This window comes from Maudiozyma barnettii, assembly GCF_903064755.1.
Source record: "Maudiozyma barnettii strain CLIB 1767 genome assembly, contig: KABA2_04, whole genome shotgun sequence".
NCBI lineage: Eukaryota > Fungi > Ascomycota > Saccharomycetes > Saccharomycetales > Saccharomycetaceae > Maudiozyma > Maudiozyma barnettii.
Window position 1 is genome coordinate 1,087,867 of NW_024545241.1, and position 26,651 is coordinate 1,114,517.

General features: G+C 32.5%; 13 protein-coding genes and 1 non-coding gene across 14 annotated transcripts; 5 read left to right on the forward strand and 9 right to left on the reverse strand.

The window, feature by feature from the left end:
• Window positions 1-531: 531 nt before the first annotated feature.
• Window positions 532-924, forward strand: MRP49 (mitochondrial 54S ribosomal protein mL61; the record flags this gene model as incomplete). The annotated part of the gene is made up of 1 exon (XM_041550534.1): window positions 532-924. One exon carries the CDS (start codon window positions 532-534, stop codon window positions 922-924), a length of 393 nt encoding a protein of 130 aa, XP_041406468.1.
• A 473-nt stretch (window positions 925-1,397) lies between these two features.
• On the reverse strand, window positions 1,398-1,814 carry MRPL38 (mitochondrial 54S ribosomal protein uL14m; the record flags this gene model as incomplete). The annotated part of the gene is made up of 1 exon (XM_041550535.1): window positions 1,398-1,814. One exon carries the CDS (start codon window positions 1,812-1,814, stop codon window positions 1,398-1,400), a length of 417 nt encoding a protein of 138 aa, XP_041406469.1.
• A 414-nt stretch (window positions 1,815-2,228) lies between these two features.
• Window positions 2,229-4,895, reverse strand: NNK1 (protein kinase NNK1; the record flags this gene model as incomplete). The annotated part of the gene is made up of 1 exon (XM_041550536.1): window positions 2,229-4,895. One exon carries the CDS (start codon window positions 4,893-4,895, stop codon window positions 2,229-2,231), a length of 2,667 nt encoding a protein of 888 aa, XP_041406470.1.
• A 787-nt stretch (window positions 4,896-5,682) lies between these two features.
• ERG20 (bifunctional (2E,6E)-farnesyl diphosphate synthase/dimethylallyltranstransferase) lies at window positions 5,683-6,735 on the reverse strand (the record flags this gene model as incomplete). Its single annotated transcript, XM_041550537.1, has 1 exon — window positions 5,683-6,735. One exon carries the CDS (start codon window positions 6,733-6,735, stop codon window positions 5,683-5,685), a length of 1,053 nt encoding a protein of 350 aa, XP_041406471.1.
• A 718-nt stretch (window positions 6,736-7,453) lies between these two features.
• EBP2 (Ebp2p) lies at window positions 7,454-8,614 on the reverse strand (the record flags this gene model as incomplete). Its single annotated transcript, XM_041550538.1, has 1 exon — window positions 7,454-8,614. The coding sequence occupies one exon, from the start codon at window positions 8,612-8,614 to the stop codon at window positions 7,454-7,456; it is 1,161 nt and encodes a 386-aa protein (XP_041406472.1).
• Window positions 8,615-9,050: 436 nt separating this feature from the next.
• SNU114 (U5 snRNP GTPase SNU114) lies at window positions 9,051-11,966 on the reverse strand (the record flags this gene model as incomplete). Its single annotated transcript, XM_041550539.1, has 1 exon — window positions 9,051-11,966. The coding sequence occupies one exon, from the start codon at window positions 11,964-11,966 to the stop codon at window positions 9,051-9,053; it is 2,916 nt and encodes a 971-aa protein (XP_041406473.1).
• Window positions 11,967-12,824: 858 nt separating this feature from the next.
• Window positions 12,825-14,633, forward strand: TPO5 (Tpo5p; the record flags this gene model as incomplete). The annotated part of the gene is made up of 1 exon (XM_041550540.1): window positions 12,825-14,633. The coding sequence occupies one exon, from the start codon at window positions 12,825-12,827 to the stop codon at window positions 14,631-14,633; it is 1,809 nt and encodes a 602-aa protein (XP_041406474.1).
• Window positions 14,634-14,883: 250 nt separating this feature from the next.
• On the reverse strand, window positions 14,884-16,662 carry ZRT3 (Zn(2+) transporter ZRT3; the record flags this gene model as incomplete). The annotated part of the gene is made up of 1 exon (XM_041550541.1): window positions 14,884-16,662. The coding sequence occupies one exon, from the start codon at window positions 16,660-16,662 to the stop codon at window positions 14,884-14,886; it is 1,779 nt and encodes a 592-aa protein (XP_041406475.1).
• A 1,116-nt stretch (window positions 16,663-17,778) lies between these two features.
• Window positions 17,779-20,640, forward strand: LST4 (Lst4p; the record flags this gene model as incomplete). Its single annotated transcript, XM_041550542.1, has 1 exon — window positions 17,779-20,640. One exon carries the CDS (start codon window positions 17,779-17,781, stop codon window positions 20,638-20,640), a length of 2,862 nt encoding a protein of 953 aa, XP_041406476.1.
• A 317-nt stretch (window positions 20,641-20,957) lies between these two features.
• Window positions 20,958-21,722, reverse strand: ACF4 (Acf4p; the record flags this gene model as incomplete). The annotated part of the gene is made up of 1 exon (XM_041550543.1): window positions 20,958-21,722. One exon carries the CDS (start codon window positions 21,720-21,722, stop codon window positions 20,958-20,960), a length of 765 nt encoding a protein of 254 aa, XP_041406477.1.
• A 335-nt stretch (window positions 21,723-22,057) lies between these two features.
• KABA2_04S10714 (uncharacterized protein) lies at window positions 22,058-23,374 on the forward strand (the record flags this gene model as incomplete). Its single annotated transcript, XM_041550544.1, has 1 exon — window positions 22,058-23,374. The coding sequence occupies one exon, from the start codon at window positions 22,058-22,060 to the stop codon at window positions 23,372-23,374; it is 1,317 nt and encodes a 438-aa protein (XP_041406478.1).
• A 178-nt stretch (window positions 23,375-23,552) lies between these two features.
• On the reverse strand, window positions 23,553-23,870 carry TMH11 (Tmh11p; the record flags this gene model as incomplete). Its single annotated transcript, XM_041550545.1, has 1 exon — window positions 23,553-23,870. The coding sequence occupies one exon, from the start codon at window positions 23,868-23,870 to the stop codon at window positions 23,553-23,555; it is 318 nt and encodes a 105-aa protein (XP_041406479.1).
• Window positions 23,871-24,663: 793 nt separating this feature from the next.
• OPI3 (bifunctional phosphatidyl-N-methylethanolamine N-methyltransferase/phosphatidyl-N-dimethylethanolamine N-methyltransferase) lies at window positions 24,664-25,320 on the forward strand (the record flags this gene model as incomplete). Its single annotated transcript, XM_041550546.1, has 1 exon — window positions 24,664-25,320. One exon carries the CDS (start codon window positions 24,664-24,666, stop codon window positions 25,318-25,320), a length of 657 nt encoding a protein of 218 aa, XP_041406480.1.
• Window positions 25,321-25,522: 202 nt separating this feature from the next.
• KABA2_04S10780 lies at window positions 25,523-25,594 on the reverse strand. Its single transcript has one exon. It is a non-coding gene; the product is annotated as a tRNA-Thr (tRNA).
• Window positions 25,595-26,651: the final 1,057 nt, after the last annotated feature.

Here is a 26,651-nt window from a genome sequence, read left to right on the forward strand (position 1 = left end):
CACATATACATTCATTCTAGTCATTTTTAACATGTTTTACTATTCTTTATTTTCGGCTCTAACTGATATAACTCAAACATATCTTCCATCAAACTCATACACTCTCATACGTACGCGTATACATACAATGCATTCATACACATTTCTGTAGTATAAAGAAATACAACTTTTATAGAATATAATAATTTAACTTTAATCATATCGATTTCTCTTCGTTTGAACTTGTCCAAAGATCCATTCGTACTTGGATTTGGATATTGTTCCTTTCTAGGTTGTCTTTGAAGATAATTTTTTGATTTCAAAATAAGAACGCAAAGCGAAGAGAACTCACCAAACAATGCACAACTCCCGAGAACACAGTTAGAACAGAGCCCAATAAAAGAAGGGAAGGAGAACCATCGTCTTAACGAACCGTTAGTAAAATACCCTAACTTCAATATTCAGATACTACAGAGGTATATAGAAATTCGATTCCAAAATATTAGTTATTCCAATACCAAATTATCCATATAACATTAGTTCAATCCTCCAATGTCCAAAATTATCAGACAAAAGAACTTTCTAAATGTTATTTCATACACAACAAAGAAGCCACAGGTACTTATCGATGCTAGTAAGTACCAAGGTATCAGATTAACCTTTCAAGTAGAGAACCATAGCGGCCACATGGGTCCTCGTATGTTATGGAGAAAATATTTACCAACTTTGCAATTCTATAACCCAAACCTCAAGATTGATATTATAAGGGTTTATAATAAGAATAAAGCCAAAAACGTTCCTTGTATATTAGAAGTTCTCGATAAGACTGGAAACACAGTAGAGACAATCGATATGAAGAACAGAATGTACGACACTATTATGGATGAATTCTTAAATAAAGTAGAACATAAGGTAATTCCAGAAGAAGAATTAATCCATGTTTAATTAATATGTTGTGCAAAAACGTTTATTACATCATATATTCACGAATAATAAAAGAAGTATGAAACTTCATATATCCTATTTTCTATACGTTAAGTGTGATTTTGGCAAGGTTATCTGTAAATAAAATAATTATACATCCTACTTATATATAAATTGTATATTATTCGAACATTGTAAGCACTTAAAATGATATTCAAAATTAAATAAAAATCTACTCTCTTTCACAATTCTCATGAATTCCTATTCATGTCCCAATGTAAACGAGTTGTGAGTGTAGTTCGATTATATAATTATTTAACTAGAATTACGTTTAATTATATTAATTAAATTATATACATGATCACTTATAATTGTTTTTTATATAAAAAATAAGTAGGAAAATGGGGATTGCAAGTGTCTTTAAATAGCATACATTTCAAACCCATATTTGTATCGTAATGAATATGTTTATTTTAGGAGAATACACCGAGTATTCATACAATTTTACTAGCTAATGAACATATTTTGTTATAACCTTTATCCATCAGCTCCCTACCCACAACACCATCGTTAACCATAATTCTGGTACCCAATGGTTCACCAGTATTCTTATTGATCAGAACACATGCATTATCATCGAAATGAACGTTAAAACCATTGGAGCGGTAGATATTTGATTGCTTTGTACGCACAATAATAGCATGTACGATATCACCCTTCTTAACTCTATTAGTGTTTACAGTACCTGTGATAGCTTGATTCAGAGGTTTAGACTTCTGGATAACACATACTATTCTGTCACCGATGGTACCAGGAGATTTAGGAGATCCCTTTCTTATAACTTTAATACATTCTGCCAGTTGAGCACCAGAGTTATCTATCACTTTTAGCATACTCTTTAGGTAAATCATTTTATAATAATAGTTATCTGTTTAAACGTATGTAAAAAAGAGTGTTCGTCTTTTTGCTAATCTTATTTGTCGTTAGGATACCACTTTTATGTTATATCTTGTCTCTTTACCTTATACTATTCTAAATTATTTCTTATATTTCGAAGTTTCCAATACTCCTGGACGCTCGGTAGTAAAAACAAAAAAAAAAATATAATAACGAGGGAAACTACAAGAGCACAATTAAAACGCATGGACTACTCCTTATTTAAAGAGAAAATTATTTATAATTACTGTTTCAAATGCAAATATTATTTATTTAACTTTTGTATGCTATTTACCGTTATATGATTTATTTTAGTTTTAGTTTTATTTTAGGCTTAGCATGCTTCATAAAATATGATAATAAATACGTCTTGACTTTTAGTCAATACCCTACAATCCCTTCAAGGCTTGTTGGATTTGCGATACACTCCATCTCTTGGAGATATCGACTTCCAAACAACCACATATAATATCCTTCAATGGTAGATAATATTTGTAATTATCTAGGAAATGAAGTGCCTCAACATCGAAATGCCCCGATTTAATCAGCTCTCTTAATTTTGATTCGCTGCCATGCTTAAATGGCAATTTTCCTAGTAACATAGTATACAACATGACACCAAATGCCCAAACATCTGATTTGTAACTGATTTTATTATCAATTAGTAATTCGGGTGAAGCGTATGGTAAAGAGCCAATATTCGATGTGGAACTTCCTTTGTTTGGATTATCCTTTATTACGTCATGACTCATTCCAAAATCACAAATGTACAGATTCCATCTACATTTCTCACTTTGAGAATCTTCTAAAAGACAATTTTCTAACTTAATATCACCATGAACTATATTTAATGAATGCATGTATTGAAGTGCCTCGATTACTTCCCGAGCCAGATCTACAGTATACCGACAACGTTTTTGACATGATATTTTTGTATTTGTAATAGCATCCCATGATATTATTAAGTCATACAATGTTCCATCATCAATTTTTTTAGTTAGAGAATACATGGTACCTTCATCGTCTATTTTAGATTCAAGTAATGGCAGAATATATGGATGATTCAATTTTTTCCAATTCGATACCTCTCTTTCTACTTGATTCTTCATTCTATCATTATTTTTAAATCTAACAATCTTAATTGCTCTCGATTGTCCTGTTTCGTTATTAAAACATTCACGGATTGTACCCCATGCTCCAAACCCAATTATCTTACCCATTGTATGATTAAATATCTGACCACCTTTTTCTTCTGGTTTAACTGGTAAAGTTGTAGTACTTACGCAACTACCCAAATGGGTATCATATGGTGCGGCTTCACCTGCAACGAAATTAGTAGGGGTTACAAAACTCGGTGAAAATGTACTCAAATATTGCGACGCAATTGAATTATGTCTTACGTGATGATGGTTTTGATGAGGTGCACTATAATTATTGTTATCATAGTCGGTCATTGTATCATTCGTTTGAGATATGACGCTATTATTATTGTTGTTAGTATCTCCAATGTAGCTATTATTCGGAACACTACTATTGACCAATGATATGTTACTTCTTGAAGATGATAACATATATTTTTTGATCAACGACATTATAACTTTATAATTATCAACTTGATCTGGAGGTAATAATTTTAGTATCATTTTTTTCCTTTGCGAGTATGGTTGTGAAATGAAATTATCAGGTAATAAGTCAATTATTTCCATAATAGTTTCTCTTTTCAATGGTGGGATATTATCAAATGATCTTGGTATATTTGTCAGCGAAGAAGATACAGACGATTGATCAATGGATGTTTTATGTTGTTGTGGCAATTGTAATGAACCTTTTCTTCTTAAGGATGACAGTTGGTTTGTTAGAGCAGAACTACTTGGTAAAGTGCGTAATTTTAAAGGTGAAAATGGAAGTCTATTAGTTAATTGTGGACTTTCTGTGATGCTATTATTATTTGTATTATTCGACATGGTATCATTATTGTTGTTATTAAACATTGTTGGGTATGATATTCTTCTTTTCATTTCTAATTCTGAGGGAGGTGTCATTAATGTTCTTAAACTTGGCAAAGGAATAGGATCTACTTTAGAATGATTTGATCGATAAAGACTAACATTAGAATCCACTGGAATCGTGATTCCTGTATTTTTTGTTGCAGCTGAATCAAATCCGTATGCATCATTATTTGTAAAACAATTAATTTCGTTATCCTCATCAGCACTTTCCCAAGTTGGAAATTTTGTTAGAGCTAATGATGAATTTTTATTTTGTTTATGCATCTTTTTGAATAAAGTACTGTATGAACTATTTTTATAAGAATTTGAATTACTACCTGCAGTGTTTCCAAATTTTGTATTTTGAAGTGATTTTCTATGATCATTATCAGTTGGATCTTGTTGTTGCCATTTATCTAGGATCTCATTGTAATTTAAACCTGGAATGTATTCTCCTTCGATTTCTAAATACTTATTATTATCCTTTTCATTTATTTTTCTTAAAGAAGAAGGAGATAATACTAAATTATATGACGATGATTGTCTTGTTGATGGATCTTGTGATAAACTTATATTATCGTTTCCGGTGCCTTCAGAATCATCGCCAAGTAAATACTTACCAGAAGTAAATTCTTGAGAGGTTGGTTTTGTTAACATTAAATCTGAATATGAATAAGACAAGGATTCATTGTCATTGTCATTGTCATTGTCATTGTCATTGTTATTAACGTCATTGTTATCGTTGGTATTCAGTGTTGTTGTTTTTTGACTTGTTTCTTTAATTTGTAATGGATCAATTAAGTTAGTCTCTGTCAAATTATTAGAATGTGGTTGATTAAAAGATGTTAGTGTATAATTATTCATCAATCTATCTGTTAAAGAATATGGACTAAAATTAGTTTCCTTATCGACTAGATCAATATCAATAGTTGATATATTATTGTTATTATTATTATTTGTAGAGGTAAGCTTCCTACAACTGGGACTCCTAGACAGTTTATTGTCTGGCGATCGTATTGACCTGTTACTTTTGTTTCGTTGTTTGTATACTCTTGAAAATGGATCCATCTTTATTGCAGTGGATATATATATGTGTGTGTATATGTGTGTATTTTAATGGGATGAATATTAACAGATCAGTTTCAATAAGACCAAAATTATTTTGTGGTTAAATATCGATGAAAATCAAATAAAAAATCACTTTTTTATGTGTATAATAATCTTCAGGTATGATAAATAAATACTTTTTGTGTTATATTGTATCGTTATTCTTATGTTTTAGCGATAACGGAATACCAATACAGTTTTACACTTTTATTTTGTTTATCCACCTATTTGAAAACCTTATCCATATAAACAAATATAATTAAATATCGAATACCTCTCAACTAACACAGGTATTCTTATACTACGATCAAAATAAAGAAAACAAACCAAGAAAAAACCCTTTCAGTTCCTGATTATCAGATAAGATTTACTCCTCTTCACCCATTCACAACGTTTACCGTCAAAAACAAATACCCTTCACGAAATGCTTCATATATAGAAAGATGGGCTCTATTAAATTGTGGTTTGATCCTTCCACCTCCTTTCTCCCCACGCCATTTTTTTACACTGCTACTATCATCGTGTGGCGCTCGCATTGTCTATTTCTCTGTTTTAAGTCCGTTACGTTCTGCGGGATATTTTTATTGCCGTTTGCGGAAGGTCTTTCCTGATTGGGCGGTGTAGTCGTTCAACGTGATGAGTATATGAGAGTTCCTGTAGTTGAAAAGATGAAGAAGATGGTTCTGAGGAATAGTTATTCATGTTGATACAAATATATATATATATATGTTTATGTATAGTGGGTTAACTATTTACTTCTCTTGTACACCTTCTTGAAGAAAGCAGTAAGGACATCCTTCTTGAAGCCACGGCTTTCATCGACCAATTCAATCTTGGATTGGATTTTCTTAGCGATGTTTTCTTCATAATCCTTATAGTATGATTCCAACTCAATGTCATTGTAAATCTTCTTAACGATAGCTTCCGATTTAGCATTCTTCTTACCATAGTTTTCATCAAGAACCTTTCTTTGTTCTGGTGTGACAATTTCCAAGGCTTTATTAATTAACCAGGAACATTTGTTATCTTGGATATCGGTACCAATTTTACCAATTTGTTCAGGGGTACCAAAACAATCTAAGTAATCATCTTGGATTTGGAAATATTCACCTAATGGAATCAATACATCTTGAGCTTGTTTTAAATCCTTTTCATCATGAATACCCGCAACATACATGGCTAAAGCGACTGGTAAATAGAAAGAATAATAAGCTGTCTTGAAGATAACAATGAAAGAATGTTTATCTAAGGAAAATTTGTTTAAATCAACAGAATCCTCTGGGGCAGTAATTAAATCCAATAATTGACCTAATTCAGTTTGTAAAGTAACTTCATGAAACAATTCAATCAAATCGACATAATAACTATCTTGTTTGAAATGACTCTTCAATAGAGAATAAATTGCAGCCTCTAACATAAAGGCATCATTAATGGCAATATCGCCAACACCGGCAACTTTATACCAACATGGTTGACCTCTTCTAGTGATACTTTGATCCATAATATCGTCAGCAACTAGGAAATAGGCTTGTAGCAATTCAATGCACCAGCCAAGAATAGCAAGTTTCTTATATTCTTCAGCACTCAGTTCATCAACAGATGAATGGCCCTTCAGGATGGTGTATGTGTCGACAACAGAAAGGCCCCTATTCAACTTACCCCCTGGAGTGTTATGTTGCAAAGAACGTTCATACCATTGGATGGCCTCAGCAGGCATACCATAGTTAACTAGGATAGACTTTAGTTCATCGACTAAAGATGGGAAGATATCTAAAAACTTTTCTCTTGGAGTGACAGACATTATTGTGAAAAAACAAATTATTGGAAGGCTTTAACAGTATTCTTCTACAGAAAATAATATAACTATCTATTACTTAGTATGAATTGAAGATCAAAAATTTAGCAATACCGAAGATAACTTAGGTATACTCTAAAACTATTCTGAAATACTTGCAAGTAGTAGCTTATATATATATAATTAGAGAAAGATAGACGCATCCCTTCAGACTCTCGAGTAAAGAAATTCAGTTAATTCACTGTAATCATTACGAAAACGTTGTTTTTTCTTTCTTTATTGCCGAATTTCCCGTGAAATTTTCACCTTTCCGCTGCGATAGTCACTACAGAGAAAACATTTTTAACATACGACAGATGGTAATTAAACGAATAAACTGAATTATGCACAATAGGGCAGGTAACGACGTAGTCAGACAACTAATGCCAAGTAGCACTCGACATATATATGTGTATGTGCATGTGTAAGTGCAATGGCTTATATCAATATCTATCGCATTACAGGTAGTTATTACGTCAAAATATGTTGAAATCATCTTCGCTATGTTACAGTTTGCTTTCGCAATTCGATCACGAACGTCTATATACTTAAATATACATTCATTATTGAGTTTTCAGAAAAAGAAGAGAGAATTGGAAGAAGAAAAACAGATGCTTGATACGTTTAATAATGCTTTTGCTAGTTATATGTTTGTTTGTTTGTTTTCCTTTTGTTTATTAGTTGATCAATGTCTTCTACTACGTCTGCTCTTACCTGGTCTGGCTGGCTTACCCTTCATTCTTCTTTGTGAGAATCCTGATATGTCAGCAGAAGATTCAGCATCATTCTTTCTCTTGAATCTCTTTAGACCACCTTGACCATACTTGGAGTTCTTAGCAGATCTCTTAGAATTTGGTCTACCATACTTTTCAGCACGCGATTCAGTTTCTTCTTCCACAGCAACATTAAAGTCATCACCAGTTATTTCATTTTGTTTTCTTTTCTTCTTTAGATTCTTGATCTTATCTAGAGAATCTTTCTTCTCCAGTTGACGCTTCTGTAAAGTGGCAACTTGTACTTGCTTACCAAATTTCTTTAGATCTCTTTGTCTTCTAGCTTCTTGACGGGCCTTCTTCTCACTGGCATCTCTAACTAATTCGCTCTTGATCTTATCCATATGTTCATCATTCTTAACCATCTCAGCAAAATAATCTAAAGGTCTCAAGAATGGGACCTTTAATCTCTTCAATTCATCACGAGCATGTACAACAGCACCTAAGGATTGTTTGTAAAAAGCTAATTCTCTCTCAGTATCGTCATAAATATCCTTGATCTTTGCATCAGTATTTTCCTCAGAGATAACACTTTGATGTTCTTGGAACGAATGCTTACCCCAAGGTAATTGAACATTATCAAGGGCTTGGTTCAAAGCTTTGACGTTATTGATAGTAACCTTTTGGTATGGTACGATATCCGCATCTGAATCGAATTCAACATCGGATAATGGAACATCTTCTTCTTCTTCTTCTTCTTTTTCACTTTCAACATCATTCTCGATTTCGGATTCAGATTCACTTTCAGCTAGTCTTTCAATCTCTAGACGGGATTCTTGTTTCTTAGCTTGTTTCTTAGCTTTTCTTTGATCCTTCTTGGAAAGAGCTTCACTCTTGTATTCTTCACCTTCTTCATCCTTAGAAGCCTTCTCAGCTGCGGCAGAAGCAGCAGCAGCAGCATCAGCGGCTTCTTTTTCATTAGCCTCTTCTAGATCTTTACTTGAGATGACTTTAACAGTAGCATTCTTTTCGGCCTCCTTCTGTTTAGAAAGTTTGATAGCGTCTTCCTTATCGATCTTTTGTTGTTCCTTTTCGTGAGACAACAGCTCCTTCAACTTAAAACCCTTGGCCATTTTTAATCAATATTCAATTCTATATAAGCTTTGGATGCTGGCTTGTTCTGTGTAATTATTAATTTATAAGAAAGACTTCTTATGTCAGTTATTTGTATACTAAAATGCATATATACGTACTTCATACATTGCACAGAAAATTTTCAATTAATTTTTCATCTCATCTCATCGCTTGTCAACTATGGGTATTACAAAATTTTCGCCATTGAGAACAGAAGAAAACTTGAAAAAAAAAAAACTTCTAAGGAGACGTGTATAGCGATAATAACCCGAATTTTGATTCCAAGAGGTAGCAACGAAATTAATATACTTATAGAACTTATTGGCAGTGGGACTATTAATATACTTGAATTTTTGCTTCGTTAAAATCCATGAAAATTATGTATTATTTATATACATAATTAAATAATAATAAATATTATGTACCCACGTAATCTCATATTAAATCATTAAGTTTTAATTGTTCGAATAATTCTGGATCAATGTACTTACTCAATGAAGGACCATCATTCGACATAAATCCATCATTGGAGATACCTTTTCTACGTCTTGTTTTCATAACAAAATCACGACTTAGACTTTCATATGGAGCGGGTTTTAATTTTGGTATAATAGCGTCTTCATCTAAGACATCCCCTGGGACACGTCTCCAATTATTATTCCAGAATTGTAACTGGCATTCTGCACCACCTTGTGTGCTTAATCTCAAATCGGTCTCTATACCGATAGATTCTATCACAGGTATCCTACCAATTAATTCACTTAAAGGTGAACCTCCAATCTTTCTTGAACTAAATATTTTGGCCCCTCTTCTTTTATTGAGTAACTCTTTAGCAATTGGGATTAATTGTGTCTTAATGATAATACTAATCTCATATATTGGTTCCATAATAATGGGTTTTGCTGTCATCATAGCAATATAACATGCTTTTCTAACCATCGGGATTAATTGACTTCCTAAGTTTTTGACTTCTTCGGTGTCATTTATTTTAAAGTTTAATAAGTTAAATTGGATACCGTACATGTATTCCTCACACAATGGCCCTTCTTTAACGGCCCAGTAAAACCCCTGTTTAATCTGTTGTCGATGTTGCATTAACACTTCTTTATCTGTTTCATCCGGTAAAGTATCATCAACAAATATATTACTATGGTGGAAGGTCCACACATTTCTTGCCGTCAAGGAATCCCAGTCGTATTCATTTCTTAACATTTTACTTAATTTTCTAACGTTACCTGTTAAGATATCTTTTTCTAAATCCATTTCACTTTTTTTATTTTGACTTATATCATTTAGTAATTTGTAATCCAATGGCTTAGCACTAATACTCATGGAAATATTCTTATTGGTAGATTCTACAGGGATTGCGGTAAAAGACTCCTTATCGACACCCTCTGAGAATATTGTAACTGGGTTAGATATCTTGATTTCAATATGTGCATATGTGTTTCTTAGATCATACAATAAACAATCCAAATAAAGCTCACCAAATCCTAATATAACATGTTCACCAGATTCTTCAATCTTAGTCACAAGACCTGGGTAGTACTTCGAGACTTTAACTAAGGCGTCCAACAACTTTGGCAGTTCCTTTGGTATTACTGGTTCAATAATAACTTTGAAACATGCTCTATTAATGTAGTCAATAGGACCAAAAATTGGTAATTCTGATCTCTTAATGCCAGAATACAGAGTAGCCGATTTATCAAAATATTTTGAAATATTCTTAACAAGTACAATTTGACCAGGTCCGGCACAACTAACATCAATAGTGTATCTACCTTCCATTAATGCAATTTCTGTAATTCGTGCACTTATGGAATCGTTATCGGTATCATCTTCATCAACCTCGTTACCTGAATCAATTATATGTACATTAGTATTGACAAATAATTCGCCTGATAATATTTTTACAAGAGAAAATTCTTCTCCTCCATAATCTAATGTCTTTAATGCTCTGGCTACCAATCCCTTATTTGACTTGGTGTAAGTAAAATAGTTTGTGGGTTCCATATTATTAATGGAATGATATAGACCAGTCTGTTTCTCACGGAAAATCAATTTACAGATATATCTTAGAAGTGGGTATGGATCCATTTTTAAAAGATCTTGAGGACTTTCAATAACTATGCCAAATTGATTCTGTAACGTCAATACAAAATCGTTCAAAGTCTTTTCCTCTAAAGCAATGGTGGAGCTCATTATTTTGTATAATGGAAGAATGAAAAGATCATGAAAAGTTGGTTTCTGCAAAGCAGGATTTACAATTTTTTGGAACTTCCCTTTGTTCAAAGTAACATGTTCATATGATTTCTTAATGAATAATTCTATTTTATCATTTGGAATGCTTCTTGAATAATAGTATTTCACAAATTCCCTCACTGTGAAAGTGAATCCCAGTTTTGTTGATGCAAATACAATATTATCAAGTTCTGGAGAATAATTCCCAGTGGTAAGTTCATTGATCTCTTCGATTGTATGTTTTATCTTCAAATATGTATCCATAGGCGGTATTTTCATTTCAAGAATAAGCCTATCAAGTTTGTTAATCAAAAAGATAAATTGTTTTCCCTTTTTCTCACATATATCGATCAGTTTTTTAACTACAGATGTAATACCTTCGACAATATCTATAGAAATAATTGCAATATCGGCTGCTTCTAAAGCTACGGCACATTCATCTATTAAGTTGACATGACCTGGGGCATCGAGTACATTTAACACCATTGATTTATCGTTCAAATCGGTACCCATAAAGGTTAGTCCATTCAATTTTATACTTATACCCCTTGCGATTTCTTGTTTGAAACTATCCATATACCTCAAGGCCGTCCAACCTTGTTTTATGTTATTACTCATATGAGGGAGTTTATCATGTGCATCCTGTACAAATAAATCAACAAGAGCAGTTTTCCCCGAATGTAACGGTCCTATTACAGCTACATTTCTTATTCTTTCAGGTAATCTCAATAATTCGATCATATAATCTTTATCATATGATATTCTAGGTATATCTTTCTTTGTTGACGGGAATAATGAATATTCTTCACCTCTAGTTTTATATATCTGTGATTTGACTAGTGGTTCATTTATAGCCTGGGTATTATTAGTTTCTACTAGCACTTCTACTTCATTTTCGTCAATATTTTCATTGTGTATTATAAGTTCTTCCATTTCTACGTCTCCTTCATCTTCTACTGTTTCAACAAATGGGGGTACTGATATATCTTCTTCATCAATATTTAAATCATCTGTTTCAGAATTGCTATCACTAGTACTTTCTATATCTGAATAATTGTTTAGATTCCCAATAGGGTTACCAAACTCGTCATATTGGCCTTCGTCGTCCATATTGTGAATTTTATATTAAAATCCTTGGTGATTTCTAATAAGCTGGATAAAGCTTCGCACTATAAAATACAACGATACACCAAAGGTTCGAGCTGTTCACCACAATATGCTATGCTGATGATGTGTCGAATAACGAATATAGTGTTCAATTATACATTGTTTAAATGTTTGCTAGTGTAACCTTTTGTCTATCTCATCAGATATATTGTTTTCATATCATAACATCATTGAAATTTTTTTGAATGTAAAATTTCCCTACGGCGCCTTAACTAAACTTACCGAAAACCCTGCAATATTAAGCAATATCTGTATAACATTTTCACAACGAAGAATCGAAGTTATCGTTATTCAATTGCATTTAATTTTTCGTTTATTAGAGGCATGAAGATGTTCAAACTTATTTAAAATGTATGTAATTCTATTGTTTAACAATATATATATATATATATTTGAAACAGTACTACTGGTTCTATTTTGCACGTGATATGTAGAATAATTACCTGAATAGGAAAGTATTTCCGTATTCTACAAATAAAACTGCAGTTAACGGGCTGCAAGTAATTTCCTTTTTGGGTCGCCATTATAATAATAATAATATAATATGTGATGGACAATAAGAATTTTAAGAAGAATCAAGCTAAGCCTGAACAAGTTAAAACGTTAAATATAACATAGGATAGGTAGGATACACAGATAATAAATAAGGAGGATTCTTATCGATAAGGATCATATTAAACTTTTGTTAAATCTTAAATATTCAAGTGAAATACTTTAAAAGAACTAACATCTGGAAGGGAATACATTAAGAAATATCAGAAGCATAGGGTTCGTTCATAAACTACATACACTTTTTCAGTAATGCGTGATTATAATATAATAACAAACAACGTGAGGAATAGTTTGAATGTTGCAAGACATACCTTCAATCCGGATGAGTTGTTTGAGAACTTGCATACAATATTACACGAAGAATCTGACGAAAATGAGGTGGAGGAGGTTGAACATTTCAAATACGAGCAACAACTAGATAAATCTTTCCTTTCAAGAAGTTCTGTAATAGGTCTAGGGTTTGGTCTGATGAGTCCTGTTTTGGGTATGTGTACAAGTATGGCAATTGGCTTGAAAAATGGTGGACCGCTAACTATTATATTAGGTTTCATTGTTAGTGGGATCTGTATTTGGTTTTGTTCTCTTTCCTTAGGGGAAATTGTGTCAAAGTTTCCAATGGAAATCCATGTTGGTAGTGCTATGTTAGCACCTGAATCTTTCAAATTGGCTGCATCATGGTATACCGGATGGCTGATGTTAATAGGAAATTGGACAATGAGTACTAGTATCACTTTTGCAGGTGCTCAACTAACAATTTCTTTAATTCTAATGACTAATAAAGATTTAATATCAGAAACGTATTTAATATGGTATACAGTCATAGTATTCTATTTGGTGGTTACAATTGTAGGAGTTATAAATTTAAAGTTTGCAAGATTCATCGAGATAATAAATAAAGTCTGTGTGATTTGGATCATATATGCCATCATTTTTATTGATATTTTATTACTGATTTTCCATAGGGAAAAATATAGATCCCTTAAATATGCATTATTCCATTTCGATAATTCACTCTCTGGATATTCCAGTGCGTTTATTTCATTCATTATTGGTTTCCAACAATCAAATTTCACTCTTCAAGGGTTTAGTATGCTTCCAGCGTTAGCAGATGAAGTTAATGCTCCAGAAAAAGATATTCCAAGGGCTATGTCAAATTCTGTATTGATATCTGCCTTTTCAGGGGTTATATTTTTAATTCCAATTATGATTATTTTACCTGATGTTGAAAATTTATTTAATGAAAATAATTATAACATTCTCCCAATAGTTAATATATTCGTGAAATCTACCGATTCTATGATCGTTTCGTTTTTCTTAGTTTTGATGATACTAGGTAATTTATTCTTTTCTGGTATCGGTTCTATCACAACCTCTTCTCGTGCAGTATACAGTTTCAGTCGTGATCATGCAATTCCGAGACATGATTTATGGACATTTGTGGATCCAGAATCTCAATCAAAGGTTCCAGCAAACTCAGTTTTGTTAAGTATGGCAATTTCATATATCCTTGGATTATTGGCATTATTCTCAACTGCAGCTTTCAATGCATTTATAGGTGCAGCTGTTCTTTGTCTTTGCTCTGGGACATGCATCCCATTAATCCTTGTTTTGTTCAGAAGAAGAAGAGTCCTAAAGAATGCACCTGTTAAGATTAGATACAAATTAGGTTGGACTATCAATATTGTATCTATTCTATGGTTATTATTATCGATGTTTTCTGTTTGTTTGCCTGTTAGTGTCCCAGTAACAGTACGGTCCATGAATTATGCAATCATAGTTTATATTTTATGCCTAATCTGTATTACGGGCTTATATTATAAATGGGGTAAGTACAACTTCAATTTACCACTTGCAGATGAAATGAGAGGAACCACAAATATCGAATTTTCTTCCATTCCTGAAAATGTAGATGCTGAACTAAGTAAAAAAGGGGATGATGATAACGAAGAGAATGACGGTGAAACAGTTGATGGTACAACTTTGACTAACTCTAAAATCGACGACACGATTAACGAAGAAAATCCCTTCACTGAAACTGCATCTAATATATTGAACTGAACCAATAATTACATATATACAATAATTAATTACCTAGACAATTGTGAGGATAGTATACTGACATTGTTTTTAAATATGTTATTGTTCTATAGTATATATCGAATTAATATAGATCTGCATTTATGAAATAAAAATTAGAAATAGAAACGAGAAGGTACAGCAAGATCCTTTTATATAATATTCCGACTTTTTGTATATGTGTGTGTGTGTATGTGAATATTTCGTGAGAGTAATCTTCATAAGATGTCTATTAAACAAAAATTGAGCTTGCTAATATCAGTAAAACACCAGCACAGCACCATTTTAGACATGTAGTACCTAAACTGTGAGTTTGACGAATTTCGGTAGAATCATCATCTTCGTGGTGATGATGACCATCACTGAAACCGATACCAGTTTGGAACATCTGCAATGCAATTACTAGTAAAAACCCTGAGGTGATGCTTAGCAATAAATCCATGTTTGGTTCGCCATCGCTACCATTTGGATTGTTATTATCCTTATTTTTAAAGATCATATAACCGATTAACGCACCTAACGGTTGTGAACCACCACCTAATACAGTTGTGATTAAAATAGATAACCACTTATTCTCAAAGATTGAGTAAAATGGTAACGTCATTGCAAAACCTTCGACAAAATTATGAATGGCGAGACTTATGAAGATTGAAAATCCGATTGTCTTTGAATCACTTTTAGACTTGTTTGTGTAAAATATAATGAAACCTTCAGGGAATTTATGTAATGTCAGAACAAGGCATGTTTGCATACCAATAGACAATAATTTGGAGAAAGGTGTTTCCACATGATGATAGTGGAATGGTACTGAAGCCAATGAATGTGCTGTCGCACTAGAGGACATTGCTAGGTCATGTTCCAAGTCATGAATATGATGATGATGGTGAAGGTGTGAGTGAGATGATCGGTGAGAGTTATGATCCGAATGTATATCGTTAGTATTATCGGGAATATGTATCGATGAAGTATTTGATGAAGTTGAGCTATTATCATGGATTGAAATCTTGTCATTACCAGAAAAATATTTTTTACGATACACTGATAAATTTTCTAAATCATAACCAATGGTGTTTTCCATACATGCCATCTTACATTGTCCTGGGTAGAAACTTTCATCATCAGTTGGAGCATAACTTTCATTACCTAACCCGAGATATTCTTGTGTTTGTCCCTCGTTACCATTATTATTATTGTAGTTATTGTTACGATCATCTTCTGTTTCTTCTTGAATATTGTCGATATTAGAAGATATCACTTGTGATCTTGTACTTTTTGTTCCATGAGTCGAAGATGTTTTATTTTGATCTGTACCATTAGATTCTGTGCGATCCAATTTTTTAGAGCTAGCCTGAGATATTTGACCAATACAAGTATCTTTATCTGCTTTTAACAAAGGAGTACAATCTGTACCAGAGTTTGTCTTGGTTAACGGATTGGCTTTATTTAACAAATCTATGATACTTGTTCTACGATTTAGATTATCTGGACGTGTAGAGGATGATATACTAGGAATAGTTCTGGATGAATGTTGAACTGAATTTGAACGAGCATTATCATGTTGTTTAACCTTATTGTTGTTATTTATCGAACCATAAGGAGTAGCACTGTGTACAATAATATCATCATTGTGATGGTGGTGGTGATGTTCATTATGTTCTCCATCATCATCTTCATGATGAGCGCAATGGATCAATGATTGACTAGCGAAAGAATGTACGATATAATTCAAAAATAATGATAGAGAAATACCGAACAGTACCCCGAAGAATACTATGAATCTATTTTCATGATTAATTACAGGTAACATCTTATATAGTGCGGTAGTCACCATAGATCCAGCACTCAATGAAAGACCATAATTGACCAATTTTGTATTGTGACTAGAGTTTGAATCTCGACCCGATATAATAGATATTAATGGAACACAAAACGCACCCAGGATACAAAGAATCGAGTTTACCGCAGAATAAGTCACCCATTTGGGGACATTCTCAGTGAAATTCATATCCATACTAATATTGGGATTGTTTCAGCAGGAGAGAAATGAGTTATATTTCAGATGATTTAGTGGGTAATTCAGGTTTTCTTTCTCTTTACCTCTGATATCTTGAATTAACGAAAAAAGAAAGAGAGTATCACTTTAATATGGAAGAAAGAAAGAAACAGAGATCGATGGATCCTATTTTAGTACTGGGTGGTAATAATTTTTGAAGAGCTATTGGAGAACTAAAGAGTCAAAGAGTAAAAACTCGGTTCCATTATATAATAGATTATCCTTAGATTGTCAATGGTTTATAAAATCCCTTCACCTCTTTTCGCACCTGCTGAAATTTGGCCCGTTTCATCCATAGTAATGAGGCGGATCTTATTGAGCGCAGCACACAGCACAGCACGGAGAAAAGAAGCGGGAAATTTTTGAGGAAATTTGAAATTCCACGATTTTCCCTGATGCAAGTTGATGATGATGATGATGCTGATGATGAACAACTCTTGTGACCCTTTTGATGATGATGGAAGAGGGCGATTATAGTTTCAGTTAAAGGTTACGGAATCTTGGATGTTGCTGCAGAATTAGTGGTTGTTTGATTGAAACCATACACAGTGAACTTGGGAAGTGTATATATTGTTACAATTAAAGGTTTGCATAGTGAGTTGTGGCAAAGAGTAAATCACAAATTTATTAATAACTGGGGAATTATATCCTAGTTTATTATTAAAATAACGCCAGTGATCTTAAAGTGACCTTTTTTTGACACATATTAGGGAAATTTGTCATACTATTATTATTATTATTTGCTGAGTTTGGGCTATTTCAATGGGATTCGAGCTTGTAAGTTTATGATTATATACAAGTTTGGATTTATTTATTTTTTTGCCTAGTGTTATAATTTGGAGTTTGCGTTAGTGAACCTCGTTATTTTAAAGAGCATTATTTCCTTAGGGTTAATTTAGTTTAGTTTAGATTTGTTTGGTTGCTGTAGGCTGGATGGTTTGATTTCAATATATGTTACCATAAAGAAATTTAGTTTATTGTGTTATTATTTGTTTGCATTTCATTTAGATTATTATTACTAATAAAGAGGTGCATTCGTTCCTATATCCAAGTAAAATTTAAAAATAAGAAAAAATGTTAGGGAATTTACTGAAAAATAATGGGACTTCCACTGTTAATTCTAGTTCTAGTCCCAGTCCTCGACCACCTAGTGTAAAGAGTACCGTTACAAGGCAGTCTTCAATGAAATATGTAGATAATTTCGAAACTAATTCAAATTATTCAATAGAGAATAAAAATATGATTGATAGTTTAAGAGAGGATTCAAATGGTAATAATTCTGATAGAAAGACTATCTCTAATGATGTATCGCCTAGTATTTCTGCTGTAACTTTGAATAACGATAATAATACTAATAATAATAATAATATATCGTCACAATCTGCATCTATGTTTTTAAGATCTTTGCTAGAAAGTTCCAAGAGTAATAATAGTGTTTCTCCTGTGAATACCACAGATAATTCGTTAGGGAAGGATGAAGAAAGTGATATTAATAACGAAGAGGAAGAGGACACACCAACTGTTCCAAATCGTAAGGATAGTATACGAAATTATCCAAAGATTTTAAGTCAAATTGCAGATGATTCAAAATTAGAACTCTTTGGTTGCAAGATGATGCCTATATCGAAAAACATGGAGAATGAATCCTTTATTTCTTTGAATCCTACGTATCCATTTAGAATCCTTGTCGCTGAAGAGACTGAACAGATGGCATGTAGAAGTAACTTTAAACTTTTCTTAGATCATAGTTATCCAAGACATTCCGATATTAGTAAAATTAGACCAAATGAATTGAGGCAATATATGTTTTGTTCCCTATTTAGAGTGATGAATTCAAAGAAATATAATAAAAATGAAAAATTTAGAGTCATTCCAAATTCAGATTATATGATATTGACAAGAATATTTTATCTTAATTCTCCTTATAATAGAATAGCCATTAATTTATGTTTACCAAAGTTTCTATTACCGGTTATAACAGAAATATGGTGTTTTATTCAAAATTGGTGGGATGAATCCCAAAGAATATTGACAAAAATTATACTGGAACACAAGAGGAATCCTAGTGGGCTGAAAGGTAAGAAATCTTTGCATGATATTCAAGATAATCATGTTTTTAATAATAAAAATATGCTTGGAAATTCCGCTCCTACTTTGCAAAATATTTTCCTTCAAACGTATTCCATGGAATTTGAAAGAATTATTTCTATATTGAAAAATTATTTGTTACCTTGTTTTAAATCAACATTCGAAATCCCAAGATTGTTCCTTTTCCCACCTGATGATATAAAATTTGTGGAAACTTGGTTCAGAGGTTGTTTTAAATGGATAGAGTTAAAAGATGGGCCTAAGTTGAATTTGTTACAAACTTCTCTAGCGACAGTCATAGTTAATTATAAACGTATGCTGTTGGCGTCTGATGATGGTAACTCTAAAGAAAATTCAAGGATAATAGTTTTGTCCGGGAATGTTACAGTTGCGAATAAGTTAATATTTTTATTATGTGGACTGTTAAATAGAAAAATACGGCAGAATTTAAATTTGATAAATCAACCACGTAGTAGAGAAAAGATAACTACGCCTGTAAAGAAAGTTGAAGGAATAGCTATGCAGTCACGATCATCTCTTAACAAGGGTTCTATCGAATCCTCGCCATCTTCAGTTTCTTCCTTCACATCAATGACATCCACCATGTCGAATTCTTCTAGATATAATTATTCAAGAAATGGTTGGGAAATTCCACAACGCATGGGTTCTTCATCAGCTTCAATTGCAATATCGCCAGCTGATTCAACCACTGCAGATGTAATTCAACCTTCCTCGTTTAAATCTGGACATAATTCTGTTCGATACTTATCATCTTCTTTATCAAGTCAACAAAACTCATATGGTTCGTGGTTTGCCTCTAGACCATCAATTACAAGGATGCTTTCTAAAAGTCCCTCAGTCACAGAATCGGAGTCTCCTTTATTCAGAGCTCCACCTAATGGAATGAAAGCAACAAATAATTTTCATAAAACATCAAGTAGTACATCATTACATCAGATGGGATTAGTTCGGAACAATCCAGTTCCATATCACGCATCTCAAGAATCTATATCTATGATGGACTTTGAAGAATCTCTTTGGGATGGAACCCCAGAATCTATGAACAGTATTGATCTATATTATGCGCCAACTAATAGAACATTGACACCTAATGTTTATAGTACTTCCGAGGTTGCTAATGATGGAACGTCCTTTCCATCACCGCTGAAGGATCTTAATATCCAGAGAGATTGTCAAAGGATCGATGAGTCCACAATGCTTGATAATGCATTTGATGTAATTTGCGCCCCTGAATCAGATGATATTTTAACCGCTGATCACCCTAGTAACTTTAGAATAATTACACCACATGAAAAATCATCAAAGGCATCTGTTATTGACATTGATATCAATCTTAATGAAGAAATACAAGAGTCTGTCAAATTTAATGAATTATTACCAAGATATGCTGCATATCTTCCAAATTTGAATAGATTTTATCAAATACAGGCTAATCCGTATGGCAATGAGACAGATAGTCATATTTTGACAACTATGAGAAAGGATTTGCGTTTGAATCCAAATATTTCGGTGGTCAAGACATTGGTAATATCCCTTCAGACAAGAGAAATATATGAAATGATGGTTAAACAACATGAAATAGAGGATAAAGGATCTCAAAGAATGAGGAGGATATTTAAGAACGGGAAATTCTTATTAAAGCATTCATCATCTTCTAAAAATGTTGTAGATTGTACGAGATTTATTGATTCTTCATTTGAACGAGTGAGAACTATATATAGAGAGATAGATTCCGATTCCAGTAGTTCCGATGATCTCGGGGATAGTTATACTAGTGAAATTTTGAATATTTTCAATTCCATTGTAAATTATTCGAATAATCTTTGAATTATTTGCTTAAATGAATCTTTATAGATTTTTATAATTATGTTTACAAAAGTTAGTCATTTATTTAATAAGATATCTTATATTTTATTTTTTTTGTGTATATTTCTTGAAAAAATATTATAAATTGTGATATTTGAACAAAATATTAATTTTGGTTATTATTCAAAAACACCCAACTTTGTCTCCAGATGTAAACGAATTTTAATATTGATTTTAGGAACAGAGTTTACATATTAATTAAATAATATTAGATATTGCAAACTTGAGGAGTATATTACAAAACATTGAAGGAAATATTTCACCAGAAAATTGTAGTGTCACCTTCTAATAGAATTTATTGTAGAATCATCAATTTTATTTAAAAACCTTGCTTCATCATGTGCTTCCTTTTCGATTTCTTCGTCATCAAGTTCATACCCCTGTTTTAAATAATACGCATTATTTACATCTTCTCGTTTGGTTTTTGTATCGAATTCGTCCTCATTAACATTAAATTCATTAAATTTCTCCATCAGTCCTTTGAAAAATCTATTAGTTTGTCCTGCGTTTATCGTCCCATTGTTTCCTTGAGTGGGTTGACTACCCTCAGTATTAGTTGGTGCCGTGAACGAACTAATTGTATTGTTGAATCTTGATTTTAGTCCGTCAAATGTTTCTTGAAATTGGACTTGCCTTTGAATCATTTGAGATTGAGCCATCTGAGGTTGGGACTTCCGAAACTCTACTTCCAACTCATGTAATTCCATCTTTAAAAATTTCAACTTTTCTTCTAATTCATTTATTTCTCTTTTCTTAGAAGCTAATTTGTAGATAGTACTATTTTCATCCTCTGGTTTTTCTTTCATCATAGGTTTCTTTACTGGTGTGACAGGCGCAATCAAATTCTTCTTTGGAGTCACAGGAGGAAATTTTTCATTAGAACTACCTACTTGACGTGACAAAGGGGATCGATTATCTTGGCGTTGCTGTTGCTGTTCTCCTGATCTATTTCTTGCTGGTAATGCAGGGACATTTTGTTTGGTTACAAGATTAAGTTCATGCAATTCCAGTGGAGTACTAACATTTCGTTGTGGACTGGACATGTTTCTCTCTTGAACTACCTTTTTGAGGATACTTAAAGGTTACTGGGATAAGCAATTGATCTACTGTTTGATATATATATATATATATTGGCCATTATGAAGGGAGATAGATAGGAATCACATTTTAAAATCCTGATTTGAAAAATAATGTTGCGGGTTTAGATCACAGCAAACAAAAACCAATGAAAAAAAATATTTGATTAATTAAACAATCATAAAATGAATTAGGAAGATGAGATAAGAATTATAAATGTACGCAAGCTAGGAAGGCATACAAACTCTGATTATCATTACAAATCCATCATTACCGTCCCCTATATAATACTTCTTTAAAAATGACTGAAATGAAGTCAATTGTTGACTTTGGAGACTATTTCCAGGAAAAGTATTTTGATAACTATATGATTCGATATTTTCAATATAATGTGAGGGAACCAAGTAAAATATTATACATGCTAAACAATGAACATCAAGATGAGAAAGTTGAAGAAGTGTATTGTTTAAGCAAGAAGATTTGGCAGAACATTGTGGAGTTCGACAATCGGTCAAATAAACGTCGAGCTCTGCGTGTTTCACATTACAAATTCTTATTTGAATCCATTGATCAACAATTACTATTAATGAATCGTATTGCTGAAAGAGAGACTAATTGGATTATATACCCATTATTTGTATTGGCCCGAGAACTTGTGAAAGTAACTTCCCATGTGACTAAGATTTTAAAAATGTCCCCATCCTATATTGAACGGTGTGCTCGTAGTGTTCATCGTTCATTTACTTTATGTTTAAATGATAGAAACCCTATAAAGGATGAGAATCGTCGTGGGGGCGTCTATATGTTTATCAACTTAGAATTCAAGCTATATCATTGGCTTGAAAACAGAGATATGATTAAGAACCTTGTGAAAGTTGTCAAATCAAGACAAGAGGATCGATTTGAACCCTTAATGCCGTGCGACCAATCATTATGTTCTAAATATAATGGTCAGGAAGTGACGTACAATTATTATATGGGACAATATTATGGTTGTATAGAGAATGATTATGAAAGTGCCTTCACATATTTGAATCAAGCATTATTTGGTTGTGATACAACATATTTAAAACAAATGAATCAAATCCTTATATTATTGATACCCTTTGGACTTCTTTCACATCGAATATTTGTTGGTAATCAATTACTGTTGCAGATACAAAATGAACATTTAAAGAGAGATAAAGATAAGAAAGAAAGTCATGGAACTCACCAATGGATGTGTCAAAAATATTATCATTCCGTTATTAAATGTTTTCAGACTGGGAATTTAAAGAAATTTGACAATATTCTTTTCAATAGAGAATATGAAATATTTTTTTTAAAGAATGGTGTTTATGTTGCTATGCAATTATTAAGAGAGCGTGTATTGTTACGATTAGTCGAACAAATTTATGAAATGAATGATAAGACAAGTATATTACCCTTTGAATTGATCTTAGTCGGAATGAAAGTTCAACCAAGTGATGACATGGAATCAATGAATGAATTAGAATGTGAATTAGCATGTTTAATTAGTAAAAAATTAATCAAAGGGTATTTATCACATGGCAATAAATGTATGGTTGTTAGTAGGACTAATCCATTCCCTAAACATACATTAACATCCTTAAAATAGAAAAATAAAACTTTTGAATATTTAATATATATATATATATAGTGCATGTGTGAATGTATATACAGGATTGATGATGGTCATAACAAAACTATTGATATTGTTACACTGATATCAGTTTGATGTGAACATACAAAAGAAAAAATACAGAAGGAAAAGAGATAAACGAAGTCTCGTTTATTTATGGATAAAATTCCTTATATTTTTTATAGTAGTAAAAAGTTCCTAAACCACCAAGTAAAGTCAAAGAACAAGGCACAATCTTCTTAAAACGGACAGGGATACCTCTAGCAATACCACCACCTAGTAATAAAACAGACGTCCCCAAAGCAATCTCTAGACCGTAGTCCTTATTACCATGTAATAAGTACGCTGAGACACCGTAGAGACCACCGACTGTAAGACCAGCCACTAGAGAGACCATCGACTTCTTACGATAGAAGCCCATCATACCACCGGCTGTAGAAAGAATACAAAGACTAATAGCAGGATGTTCCATTGTATATGTATGTGTGTAGTTATGAATATATATGTATGTGTGTATATATGCCGTATTTATGAATAGTGGTAGGAATAAAAAAATACTTAAGCTCTTTCATTTATTATTATGTATATCTATCTCTATCTTTATATATGCCAAACAAGGGCGATCATTGGGAAACGAGTTCAAAAAGAGAAAGAGAGCACCCAAATTGCGTAATGCGAGCTCAATCCGCGGAGATGAACACTCCCCTCCCCCCGCTCAAACGTTTATCTCCTCACTACTAGAAACCTGTCTTAGGTTCAACCTCAAATCCACAAAAGTTGCCAAACTTTGACCCTCCACGATCACGATCACCATTATATATATAAATATAAATATAGATTCATCTACCTGGACACGTTCACATTCACACATGTGCAAGAAACAAACGGGAACAATAGTTGTTCCAATCACCAAACAGACGGGTTTCTTCAACAGATTTTAATCGCCGTGTAACTCTGCGGCGATTAGCGAAATGACTGGTTGGTTCGCCGTGCTGTGGGGTGTTTCCACTGTTTTCTCGGACAGGACCAGGGCACACAGATAGAGAGAGCGAGATAGATTCTTCCACCTTTAAAGGGTGGGGAGCAGAATACAAGGGAAACCTCCCATGTGAATGATCCCTTCATTCATATATAAAGGATGAGGACGATGAGGATGATGAAGAAGTAAGGTGAGCTGGTTTTGACATTCTGTAGTTGGAAGTTCTCAATTTTGACAGAATATATTGCGGTGTACATAAAATTTTGAGTAAGATAATACATTAATAATGAGTGAAACTGTTGATTTCAAGGCTGTGCTAGAACAGACAAAAGAGTTATATGGTAATTTGATTCAAGCTGTGGATTTTAATGATCCTTATCTACGTTATTCATTGGTATGGGTTGCATTTAACCCTATCTTTTGGAATATCGTTGCTAGATTGGAATATAATACTCATTTCCTCACTAAGGTCACTGGTTCAGCAAAAGCTGGTTGTTATACATTGGCTGTTATAATTTTCACTCTAGGTTTAGGTCGTGATCATATGTTTAACCTTGCATTAAAAAATCAAGAAACGTCACCTTTCCTTCAAGTAGATTTATTACAAAAAATAGGTTATGCGGCTATAACATTAGGTCAAATCCTGGTATTATCTTCAATGTATCAATTAGGTGTCACAGGTACATATTTAGGTGATTATTTTGGTATATTAATGAAAGATAGAGTAACTTCATTCCCATTTAATGTATCTAATAATCCTATGTATCAAGGCTCTACATTATCATTCTTAGGAATATCTTTAATTAAAGCTAAACCAGCAGGTTTAGCTGTAACTTTAGCTGTACAATTAATGTATGATATTGCTTTACAATTCGAAGAACCTTTCACAACTAAGATTTATGCTAATAGAGATTCCGTTGAAAATCAAAAGAAAAACTTATAAACCAATTGCTTCTCCAATTCAAATATAGTTGTATATATTTCTGTATTAAAGTTATTCTATTTAAATTCATCAATATTATTAAAAAACAATAGACACTACATAAGTTAATAAACTCTTTACTGTCATTAAATATTACATCACTGGGTTTTTAAGTTCATCAGTCACGTGACTGTTTGATTTATAAATCAAAAAAACCAGATTATGCCTCCTGTGGGAATTGAACCCACGATCCCCGCATTACGAGTGCGATGCCTTACCACTTGGCCAAGCAGGCATGAAAAATTTCAACTTTTTCAGATTATAGTTTATCTATTAAGGATGATCAATGTTTTATTTTTTTCAATTTTAGAGGGAGAATATATGTCTTAATTTATTGCTGTTATGTTAAACAGAGTTGCTGTTGTTAAACTGCTCATCTTTTGTGCGTAGTAACGTTGGACTATGTAGCTCCAATAAACCCAATGTAGGGGGAACGAATACTACATTATGCAGTATATATCATGTGTTATTATATATACGACAGTGCAGCACACTCTAAATTCTACTTATATTAGCTACCTTCTCCTTCATATAGGTTAAACTAATGTTAGCCTTTTTAGTGCTGCCGCTATATTTCAGCAAGTATCTTCCCTCTTTTTTGTGCCGACGTAGACATAGTGGAGTTAGACTAGTATTCGTTTATTTGATTTAGTGTTAGGTCGAGAGGTGAAGGTGTAGCTTGAGATTAATGTTAAGAAAACAAAATGTATTGGTTATCATTTTCTTATATTTGTAAGTGGGGCTTTTATTATATAATTTATAGAACCAATAGAATATAATTTAGAATATAAGTCCAGTATTCTCTGTCTTTAATGCAAGAACGTCAAGCCAAAAATGTATTATTATTACTTGCACCCATTAGAAAACATATTCGAGATTCAAATGGAGGCGCTGCACATTGGCATCTAGAATAATTCTGGACTAGGGATTAAATGCAAGGTTTGAATGTATAACTCTGTCCAGATCACATAATTGTCCAATAACTTAGAAGGGATTGAAGTTGTTTTATCAAAGCTAGTTAATTTAGTTGATCATAATCTCAAAGTGTTATAATATGCTCATATTGGTGACTGGTTTAAAAAAACACATATATCTTCATTAAGGTTTCATTTTTGGAATAATTATATCTGATGATATTAATGAACAAATGGGCTCATGTACAGATCAAGTAAAAAGGACAAAAATACTACAACAACAGAAAAATAAAAGTATGTATAATGTGTTCCTTAAACTCTTGTTTTCTAAATATACGAGAATACTACTATTTAACTGAACTGTTAATAATATGTTCC